Genomic DNA, 11,640 nt, shown 5'->3' on the forward strand with positions numbered 1-11,640 from the left:
GGTGGGGGGAAGGGGAGTGAGACAGAAAGAGAGAGAAGGGGAAGGGGAGTGAGACAGAAAGAGAGGTGGGGGGAAGGGGAGTGAGACAGAAAGAGAGGTGGGGGGAAGGGGAGTGAGACAGAAAGAGAGAGAGGGGGAAGGGGAGTGAGACAGAAAGAGGGGTGGGGGGGAAGGGGAGTGAGACAGAAAGAGGGGTGGGGGGAAGGGGAGTGAGACAGAAAGAGAGAGAGGGGGGAAGGGGAGTGAGACAGAAAGAGAGAGAGGGGGGAAGGGGAGTGAGACGAAAAGAGAGGTGGGGGGGAAGGGGAGTGAGACAGAAAGAGAGGTGGGGGGGAAGGGGAGTGAGACAGAAAGAGAGGTGGGGGGGAAGGGGAGTGAGACAGAAAGAGAGGTGGGGGGGAAGGGGAGTGAGACAGAAAGAGAGGTGGGGGGGAAGGGGAGTGAGACAGAAAGAGAGGTGGGGGGGAAGGGGAGTGAGACAGAAAGAGAGGTGGGGGGGAAGGGGAGTGAGACAGAAAGAGGGGTGGGGGGAAGGGGAGTGAGACAGAAAGAGAGAGAGGGGGGAAGGGGAGTGAGACAAAAAGAGAGATGGGGGCAGGGGAGTGAGACAGAAAGAGGTGGGGGGAAGGGGGGTGAGACAGAAAGAGGTGGGGGGAAGGGGGGTGAGACAGAAAGAGGGGTGGGGGAAGGGGGGTGAGACAGAAAGAGAGGTGGGGGGAAGGGGGGTGAGACAGAAAGAGAGGTGGGGGGAAGGGGGGTGAGACAGAAAGAGAGGTGGGGGGAAGGGGGGTGAGACAGAAAGAGAGGTGGGGGGAAGGGGGGTGAGACAGAAAGAGAGGTGGGGGGAAGGGGAGTGAGACAGAAAGAGAGGTGGGGGGAAGGGGGGTGAGACAGAAAGAGAGGTGGGGGGAAGGGGAGTGAGACAGAAAGAGAGAGAGGGGGGAAGGGGAGTGAGACATAAAGAGAGAGAGGGGGAAGGGGAGTGAGACAGAAAGAGAGAGAGGGGGAAGGGGAGTGAGACAGAAAGAGAGAGAGGGGGAAGGGGAGTGAGACAAAAAGAGAGAGAGGGGGAAGGGGAGTGAGACAGAAAGAGAGGTGGGGGAAGGGGAGTGAGACAAAAAGAGAGATGGGGGAAGGGGAGTGAGACAAAAAGAGAGATGGGGAAGGGGAGTGAGACAGAAAGAGAGAGAGGGGGAAGGGGAGTGAGACAGAAAGAGAGAGTGGGGGAAGGGGAGTGAGACAGAAAGAGAGAGAGGGGGAAGGGGAGTGAGACAGAAAGAGAGAGGGGGGAAGGGGAGTGAGACATAAAGAGAGAGAGGGGGGAAGGGGAGTGAGACAGAAAGAGAGAGAGGGGGGAATGGGAGTGAGACAGAAAGAGAGAGAGGGGGGAAGGGGAGTGAGACAGAAAGAGAGAGGGGGGGGAAGGGGAGTGAGACAGAAAGAGAGAGGGGGGAAGGGGAGAGAGACAGAAAGAAATTTGAGGGGAAGGAGAGAGAGAGGAGTGTGTGACCTCTGACCTGGAAGATGACGAGCTCCGCCGCCTCCACTTTCCGCTGCTCAGCTACGATGTCATCACTGAGTCGACCCTCCTTCCAGGCTTGCATGGTCTCCTCTCCGTACTTGAAGTGCTCCGGGTTCTTCACCTCACCTGACAAAGAGACAGAACAGCAGCAACGTCAAGCGTGTGTGTAGTTTGTTGGCACGTATGTTGGCGTGTGTGTGTGTGCGTGTTGGTATGTGTGTGTGCGCGTGTTGGCAGGTGTGTGTTTTGGCATGTGTGTGTGTGTGTTGGCGTGTGTGTGTGTGTACCTGTGATATCCTCCATTGTGGCGGAGGCTCTGAAGTTCATGGCGTAGAGGTCAGACACAACAACCTTGTAGCCCTGCTGTCTGAGGGCTTCCACGGCAACATCCTTCGCTGCCGAGTTAAAGGACTCCCCACTCTGATGGGCGTACACAATCAGCACTGTCTTCTGAGCTGGTACACACACACAAGAACACACACACACACACACACAGGGACGCATGTATGATAAGCTGGTGGATGGATCAGTCATAATTGTTTCCCTAAATCAAAACTACACATCAAGTTACATTTCGTTATGAATGTGTTATTATCTGTTTTTTACTCACTCTTAGAAAAAAAACTTTCCAAAAGGGTTCTGTGGCTGTCGCCATAGGAGAACCCTTTTTTGGTTACAGGTATAACCCCTTTGGAACCCAAAAGAGTTCCACCTGGAACCAAAAAGGGTTCTACCTGGAACCAAAAAGAGTTCTACCCGGAACCAAAAAGAGTTCTACCTGGAACCCAAAAGAGTTCTACCTGTGACCAAAAAGAGTTCTACCTGGAACCCAAAAGAGGTTATTCAAAAGGGTTCTTCTATGAGAACAGCTGAAAAACCCTTTTTGGTTCTAGAGAGCACCTTTTTCCCAAGAATGTATGTCATTACTGGGTTATGACTGTGTCTGTGTTCCACATGGCACCCTATTCCCTTTATAGTGCACTACTTTTGACCAGTGTCCAATAGGGTGGTGTACTATATAGGGCAGTGTTTCCCAGCTCCAGTCCTCCCAACAGTACACATTGTTGTCCCTGATTCAACATGTCAACGAATCATCAACCCCTCAGTGAGTTGAATCAAGGTGATGTGGGCCTCAGTCTGTATTAGTGGGCTATTACCCAGGATAACAGGAAACGTCATGAACACGTTCTAGGTTTGTTTGCGGCAATGACAATTTCCCCTTTCGTCTCAATGAGCAGTAGACGGCTTGTACATTCCTAATGTTCTGTACCTGTGTACAGCAGTCAGTCATCACATACTTTCAGAGAGAATCGTGAAACATGTCTGGTGAGTCTGCCATTTGGGAGGGGAGGGGTACAAAAACAATATCCTATTTCACACAGCTGTCACGACTTCCTCCGAAGTCGGTCCCTCTCCTTGTTCGGGCGGCGTTCGGCGGTCGTCGACCTTCTAGCCATCGCTGATCCTCTTTTCATTTTCCATTGGCTTTGTCTTGTCTTGTATCACACCTGTTTCCAAATCCCATTCATTACATGTTGTGTATTTATTAACCCTCTGTTCCCCCTCATTGTCCTTGTCGGAGATTGTTTGTTTGTAAGCTTTGTGTAAGATTATGTTCTGGTGTGCGACGGTTTTTGTACCCATTTGTATTATTTGATATATTTTCGGTCGTTTTGAGCACTTATTAAACTGCTTCGTTTTATAGCAAGGTGGATCTCCTGCGCCTGACATGCCTGCCACCAGCACGCACCCATACAACAACACTGCCTGTAGGCTGGTCAGGAGGCTCCACAACATCCTCCTGCTACAGAGTCTTGGAGCCCCTCCCATCTGTAAATAAAAACAACGAGAAAATAGGAGGATGTTTGAAATTATTTATTTACTTTTTTTTTTTTTTACTTTTTTACTTTTGATACTTAAAGTATTATTATTATATTTTTTTTTTAGCAATTATTTTTTACTTTTGATACTTAAGTATATTTAAAACCAAATACTTTTCAGACTTTTTCAAGTAGTATTTTACTGGGTGACATTTCACTTTGGCACAACTCTGCCAGGACCTAGGATCAAGAGAGACACTCAAGTGTTTTAGTACTATATCTCTTGACACAATGATGAAAATAATCATGGCCTCTAAACCTTCAAGCTGCATACTGGACCCTATTCCAGCTAAACTACTTAAAGAGCTGCTTCCTGTGCTCGGCCCTCCTATGTTGAACATAATAAACGGCTCTCTATTCACCGGATGTGTACCAAACTCACTAAAAGTGGCAGTAATAAAGTCTCTCTTGAAAAAGCCAAATCTTGACCCAGAAAACATTAAAAACTATCGGCCTATATCGAATCTTCCATTCCTCTCAAAAATGTTAGAAAAAGCTGTTGACAAACAATGTATACGAAATGCTTCAGTCTGGTTTTAGACCCCATCATAGCACTGAGACTGCACTTGTGAAGGTGGTAAATGACCTTTTAATGGCGTCAGACCGAGGCTCTGCATCTGTCCTCGTGCTCCTAGACCTTAGTGCTGCCTTTGATACCATCGATCACCACATTCTTTTGGAGAGATTGGAAACACAAATTGGTCTACACGGACCAGTTCTGGCCTGGTTTAGATCTTATCTGTCGGAAAGATATCAGTTTGTCTCTGTGAATGGCTTGTCCTCTGACAAATAAACTGTAAATTTCAGTGTTCCTCAAGGTTCCGTTTTAGGCCCACTATTGTTTTCACTATATATTTTACCACTTGGGGATGTCATTCGAAAACATAATGTTAACTTTCATTGCTATGCTGACGACACACAGCTGTACATTTCAATGAAACATGGTGAAACCCCAAAATTGCCCTCGCTAGAAACCTGTGTTTCAGACATAAGGAAGTGGATGGCTGAAAACGTTCTACTTTTAAACTCGGACAAAATAGAGATGCTTGTTCTAGGTCCCAAGAAACAAAGAGATCTTCTGTTAAATCTGACAATTAATCTTGATGGTTGTACAGTCGTCTCAAATAAAACTGTGAAGGACCTCGGCGTTACTCTGGACCCTGATCTCTCTTTTGACGAACATATCAAGACTTTCAAGGACAGCTTTTTTCCATTTACGTAACATTGCAAAAATCAGAAACTTTCTGTCCAAAAATGATGCAGAAAAATTAATCCATGCTTTTGTTACTTCTAGGTTAGACTACTGCAATGCTCTACTTTCCGGCTACCCGGATAAAGCACAAAATAAACTTCAGTTAGCGCTAAATACGGCTGCTAGAATCCTGACTAGAACCCCAAAATTTGATCATATTACTCCAGTGCTAGCCTCCCTACACTGGCTTCCTGTTAAGGCAAGGGCTGATTTCAAGGTTTTACTGCTAACCTACAAAGCATTACATGGGCTTGCTCCTACCTATCTTTCCGATTTGGTCCTGCCGTACATACCTACACGTACGCTACGGTCACAAGACGCAGGCCTCCTAATTGTCCCTAGAATGTCTAAGCAAACAGCTGGAGGCAGGGCTTTCTCCTATAGATCTTAATTTTTATGGAATGGTCTGCCTACCCATGTGAGAGACGTAGACTCGGTCTCAACTTTTAAGTCTTTACTGAAGACTCATCTCTTCAGTGGGTCATATGATTGAGTGAAGTCTGGCCCAGGAGTGTGAAGGTGAACGGAAAGGCTCTGGAGCAACGAACCGCCCTTGCTGTCTCTGCCTGGCCGGTTCCCCTCTCTCCACTGGGATTCTCTGCCTCTGGTGCTCTTTCATGCCGTCCCTAGGAGGGGTGCGTCACTTGAGGGGGTAGAGTCACTGACGTGATCTTCCTGTCTGGGTTGGCGCCCTCCCTTGGGTTGTGCCGTGGCGGAGATCTTTGTGGGCTATACTCGGCCTTGTCTCAGGATGGTAAATTGGTGGTTGAAGATATCCCTCTAGTGGTGTGGGGGCTGTGCTTTGGCAAAGTGGGTGGGGTTATATCCTTCCTGTTTGGCCCTGTCCGGGGGTATCATCGGATGGGGCCACAGTGTATCCTGACCCCTCCTGTCTCAGCCTCCAGTATTTATGCTGCAGTAGTTTGTGTGTCGGGGGGCTAGGGTCAGTTTGTTATATCTGGAGTACTCCTCCTGTCTTATCCGGTGTCCTGTGTGAATTTAAGTATGCTCTCTCTAATTCTCTCTTTCTTTCTCTCTCTCGGAGGACCTGAGCCCTAGGACCATGCCTTAGGACTACCTGGCACGATGACTCCTTGCTGTCCCCAGTCCACCTGGCCGTGCTGCTGCTCCAGTTTCAACTGTTCTGCCTGCGGCTATGGAACCCTGACCTGTTCACCGGATGTGCTACCTGTCCCAGACCTGCTGTTTTCAACTCTCTAGAGAGACAGCAGGAGCGGTAGAGATACTCTTAATGATCGGCTATGAAAAGCCAACTGACATTTACTCCTGAGGTGCTGACTTGCTGCACCCTCGACAACTACTGTGATTATTATTATTTGACCATGTTGGTCATTTATGAACATTTGAACATCTTGGCCATGTTCTGTTATAATCTCCACCCGGCACAGCCAGAAGAGGACTGACCACCCCTCATAGCCTGGTTCCTCTCTAGGTTTCTTCCTAGGTTCTGGGACTTTCTAGGGAGTTTTTCCTAGCCACCGTGCTTCTACACCTGCCATTGCTTGCTGTTTGGGGTTTTAGGCTGGGTTTCTGTACAGCACTTTGAGATATCAGCTGATGTACGAAGGGCTTTATAAATACATTAGATATGATTTGATACCTGACTCATTTTCTATTAAGGTATATTTGACTGTTTCCATGACTGCCAATACATCATACATCCATTGTGTTTGTTAAACTACAACAGGACAATTATACAAAGCTGTCCAAGTTCAATAATGCTGATCACAATAATCTGCTTTAAGGAATAAAAAAACAGAGTGGCTTTGTCATTATAGCGTTTGCATAAATCTTACTCAGTGTAGCAACGCAAAGTACGAAGGCATCAGCACAAAATCACACCACTTGTTGGCTAATCACTCAAACACTGGACTCTGGACTCTGCACTGCATGACAACTTTAAATTCATCTGAACAAGCCAGCAGGATAATGAAATATAAACCAAAGTACTTGAAAGCAGAGATATTATAAACGCACTAATATGTCACCATTGAGACTTACCCATGACGCGTGTTTATGATCGGTCCTTCCCCGGATCTGGGCTCTCGCTCTTCTGCAACTCGAGGGGAAAACCTGCGCCTTTGTCCGGTGCCGCAGCGCGCAGCTCTTATCACTATGGAACCGCCCACGGATATTCGCGTGAGAAACATGGTTTGATTGAAACTGTGATTGAGCGGTTACATAACACCAGAGTCTCGAGTTACACGTACACAAAGAAGAAAACAAGAAAGAGAAAAACTCCCTGTAGCCTCGTCAGCCATGGGACCGACCAGTCTATCAGGGCGTGTTTTAAAGTCGGGAAATGTTACCGTCAGTTGACCGGTTAAGGAGAGAATGTTTGGTTTACTACTTTTGGCTTTAGGAAAACAGTGTTTTGTGGTATTCTTCTCTGTATTAGACCATTCATATGGGTACCATGAGTTTATCCGACTTAAATGCTCTTCATTAGCGATGCGTAAAGAAACATTGGCTAGTCAAAAATGCTCTCACACCTACTCTGGAACTTTTTGACATGTAAAAGGTGTTACAACACTGGACTCCCTAAAACATGGTACTTCACCCGAAGTGAATTTCGTAGCATGTTAGGAAAGAATTTCGCAAACCCTAACTATTTTCCTAACCTTAACCTAATTTTCCGAACATGATGCGTTTCTTCTCCAAACCTGCTGCGTAAATTCTTCTAACCTGCTACGAAAAAGCAACTTTCGGCTGTAGCTGTATCAAAGTGGCGTGTTTTCAGACTGTCCGGTTCCAACACACAGTACACACACCTATTGTGCTGCGTGCCGCCTCAGTATTTGCGTTAGGTGGGGTCCAGTGCGGAATGCGCCATGACATTATGACTCGTCTCAAAACCAAGACTGACTGATCTGACCAGTCTTCGGAATGTTTGGAATGTCACTTGCACACGTTTGTCATCCCTCACTGGAACGACAGACAGACAGACAGACAGAGGTTGGGACAGCTGATAGACTGTAATTCTAATTCAACCATAGATCAAGATGAACTTGCTGTCTTTATATAGCCGCACAATAACGACATAGCCCACATTCTACAAGTAGGACACACACAGGTGTCCCACGAACATCAACAACTTTGACCTATAGATTCAATGTATGTATAATTTTATGTAAACAGCTAATTAATTGCAGGCCATGTTTCTGCACAGTAATCTGTTCTACAATGTGCTGTGTCATAATGGGCTCAGTTTCCTGCTCTATAGTAGTACCACTATATAGGGAATAGGGCTCTGGTCTAAAGTAGTGCACTAAATAGGGAACAGGGCTCTGGTCTATAGTAGTACCACTATATAGGGAATAGGGCTCTGGTCTAAAGTAGTGCACTAAATAGGGAACATGGCTCTGGTCTATAGTAGTACCACTATGTACTTGAATGTCCAAACTGTTTGCTTATTTGTCTCCAACTGTTGTTCTTGGCCTTGGTGACAAGCCAGTCATTGTCCTCTGGTAATCAATCCAGAATCAATTTGTTCACTAATGTTTACTCTCCTACATTGCCATTGCAGCTGATACAGTTGAAGTCGGAAGTTTACATACACCTTAGCCAAATATATTTAAACTCAGTTTTTCACAATTCCTGACATTTAATCCTAAGAAGAATTCCCTGTTTTAGGTCAGTTAGGATCACCACTTTATTTTAAGAATGTAAAATGTCAGAATAATAGTAGAGAGAATGATTTATTTCAGCTTTAATTTCTTTAATCACATTCCCATTGGGTCAGAAGTTTACATACACTCAATTAGTATTTGGTGCCATTGCCTTTAAATTGTTTAACTTGGGTCAAACGTTTCGGGTAGCCTTCCACAAGCTTCCCACAATAAGTTGGGTGAAATTTGGCCCATTCCTCCTGACAGAGCTGGTGTAACTGAGTCAGGTTTGTAGGCCTCCTTGCTCGCACACACTTTTTCAGTTCTGCCCACAAATGTTCTATTGGATTGAGGTCAGGGCTTGTGATGGCCACTCCAAAACTTTGACTTTGTTGTCCTTAAGCCATTTTGCCACAACTTTGGAAGTATGCTTGGAGTCATTGTTCATTTGGAAGACCCATTTGCAACCAAGCTTTAACTTCCTGACTGATGTCTTGAGATGTTGCTTCAATATATCCACATAATTTTCCAACCTCATGTCATCAATTTTGTGAAGTGCACCAGTCCCTCCTGCAGCAAAGCACCCCCACAACATGATACTGCCACCGCAGTGCTTCACGGTTGGGATGGTGTTCTTCAGCTTGCAAGCTCCCCCTTTTTCCTCCAAACATAACGATGGTCATTATGGCCAGACAGTTCTATTTTCGTTTCATCAGACCAGAGGACATTTCTCCAAAAAGTACGATCTTTGTCCCCATTTGCAGTTGCAAACCGTAGTCTGGCTTTTTTATGGCGATTTTGGAGCAGTGGCTTCTTCCTTGCTGAGCGGCCTTTCAGATTATGTCGATGTAGGACTCATTTTACTGTGAATATAGATTATTTTGTACCTGTTTCCTCCAGCATCTTCACAAGGTCCTTTGCTGTTGTACTGAGATTGATTTGCACCTTTCTCACCAAAGTACGTTCATCTCTAGGAGACAGAACGCGTCTCCTTCCTGAGCGGTATGACAGCTGCATGGTCCCATGGTGTTTATACTTGCGTACTATTGTTTGTACAGATGAACGTGGTACCTTCAGGCGTTTGGAAATTGCTCTCAAGGATGAACCAGACTTGTGGAGGTCCACAAATTTTTTCTGAGGTCTTGGCTTATTTCTTTTGATTTTCCCATGATGTCAAGCAAAGAGGCACTGAGTTTGAAGGGTGGCCTTGAAATAAATCCACAGGTACACCTCCAATGGACTCAAATGATGTCAATTAGCCTATCAGAAGCTTCTAAAGCCATGACATCATTTTGGGGAATTTTCCAAGCTGTTTAAAGGCACAGTCAACTTAGTGTATGTAAACTTCTGACCCACTGGAATTGTGATACAGTGGGTCAGTGATACAAATAAGTGAAATAATCTGTCTGTAAACAATTGTTGGAAAAATGACTTGTGTCATGCACAAAGTAGATGTCCTAACCGACTTTCCAAAACTATAGTTTTCCTACCTCATGATGCCATCTATTTTGTGAAGTGCACCAGTCGCTCCTGCAGCAAAGCACCCCCACAACATGATGCTGCCACCCCCGTGCTCCACATATACATATACTTAACAAGAAATTTGTGAAGTGGTTGAAAAACGAGTTTGAATGACTCCAACCTAAGTGTATGTAAACTTCCGACTTCAACTTTAAGTGTCTCAGTGTCAATAAAGTGTGTCCCAAATGGAAGCCTATTCCCATAGGGCTCTGGTCGATAGTAGTACCACTATATAGGGAATAGGGAGCCATTTGGCATACCATCCTGTTCTCAATTTTCATCACATGACTCTGGACCCAGGATATCATGACAGACAATTGGTTCTCTGTTCAGAATTCCTAGATTTGGGGCCTAGTTACCTGAGTACAATATAACAATAGAGTTGGTGCCTAGTTACCTCAGTACAATATAACAATAGATTTGGGGCCTAGTTACTCCAGTACAATATAACAATAGATTTGGGGCCTAGTTACCTCAGTACAATATAACAATAGATTTGGGGCCAAGTTACCTCAGTATAATAGAACAATAGATTTGGGGCCTAGTTACCTAAGTACAATATAACAATAGATTTGGGGCCTAGTTAGTCCAGTACAATATAACAATAGATTTGGGGCCTAGTTAACCCAGTACAATAGAACAATAGATTTGGGGCCTAGTTACCTCAGTACAATAGAACAATAGATTTGGGGCCTAGTTAGTCCAGTACAATAGAACAATAGATTTGGGGCCTAGTTAGTCCAGTACAATAGAACAATATATTTGGGGCCTAGTTACCTCAGTACAATAGAACAATAGATTTGGGGCCTAGTTAGTCCAGTACAATAGAACAATATATTTGGGGCCTAGTTACCTCAGTACAATAGAACAATAGATTTGGGGCCTAGTTAGTCCAGTACAATATAACAATAGATTTGGGGCCTAGATACCTCAGTACAATAGAACACTAGATTTGGGGCCTAGTTACCTCAGTACAATAGAGCAATATATTTGGGGATCTAGTTACCTAAGTACAATATAACAATAGATTTGGGGCCTAGTTACGTCAGTACAATAGAACAATATATTTGGGGCCTAGTTACCTCAGTACAATATAACAATAGATTTGGGGCCTTGTTAATCCAGTACAATAGAACAATAGATTTGGGGCCTAGTTACCTCAGTACAACAGAACAATAGATTTGGGGCCTAGTTAACCCAGTACAATAGAATAATGGATTTGGGGCCTAGTTAGTCCAGTACAATAGAACAATATATTTGGGGCCTAGTTAACCCAGTACAATAGAATAATAGATTTGGAGCCTAGTTAGTCCAGTACAATAGAACAATAGATTTGGGGCCAAGTTACCTCAGTAAAAATAGAACACTAGATTTTGGGCCTTGTTAGTCCAGTACAATAGAACACTAGATTTGGGGCCTAGTTAGTCCATTACAATATAACAATAGATTTGGGGCCAAGTTAGTCCAGTACAATAGAACAATAGATTTGGGGCCAAGTTACCTCAGTACAATAGAACAATAGATTTGGGGCCTAGTTGATCCAGTACAATAGAACAATATATTTGGGGCCTAGTTACCTCAGTACAATAGAACAATAGATTTGGGGCCTAGTTAGTCCAGTACAATAGAACAATAGATTTGGGGCCTAGTTAGTCCAGTACAATAGAACAATAGATTTGGGGCCAAGTTACCTCAGTACAATAGAACAATAGATTTGGGGCCTAGTTGGTCCAGTGCAATAGAACAATATATTTGGGGCCTAGTTAACCCAGTACAATAGAATAATAGATTTGGGGCCTAGTTAGTCCAGTACAATAGAACAATAGATTTGGGGCC

At 44.8% G+C, this 11,640-nt stretch overlaps 1 protein-coding gene across 1 annotated transcript; it reads right to left on the reverse strand.

The window, feature by feature from the left end:
- Positions 1 to 1,517: 1,517 nt before the first annotated feature.
- Positions 1,518 to 6,917, reverse strand: LOC129834147 (NAD(P)H dehydrogenase [quinone] 1-like; the record flags this gene model as incomplete). The annotated part of the gene is given in 3 exon segments (XM_055898885.1): positions 1,518 to 1,648; positions 1,810 to 1,977; positions 6,677 to 6,917. Coding segments are annotated over 3 exon segments (303 nt in total), but the record flags the coding sequence as incomplete, so codon positions are not given.
- Positions 6,918 to 11,640: the final 4,723 nt, after the last annotated feature.

The sequence above is a fragment of the Salvelinus fontinalis genome, chromosome 35 (assembly GCF_029448725.1).
Source record: "Salvelinus fontinalis isolate EN_2023a chromosome 35, ASM2944872v1, whole genome shotgun sequence".
Classification (NCBI taxonomy): Eukaryota; Metazoa; Chordata; class Actinopteri; order Salmoniformes; family Salmonidae; genus Salvelinus; species Salvelinus fontinalis.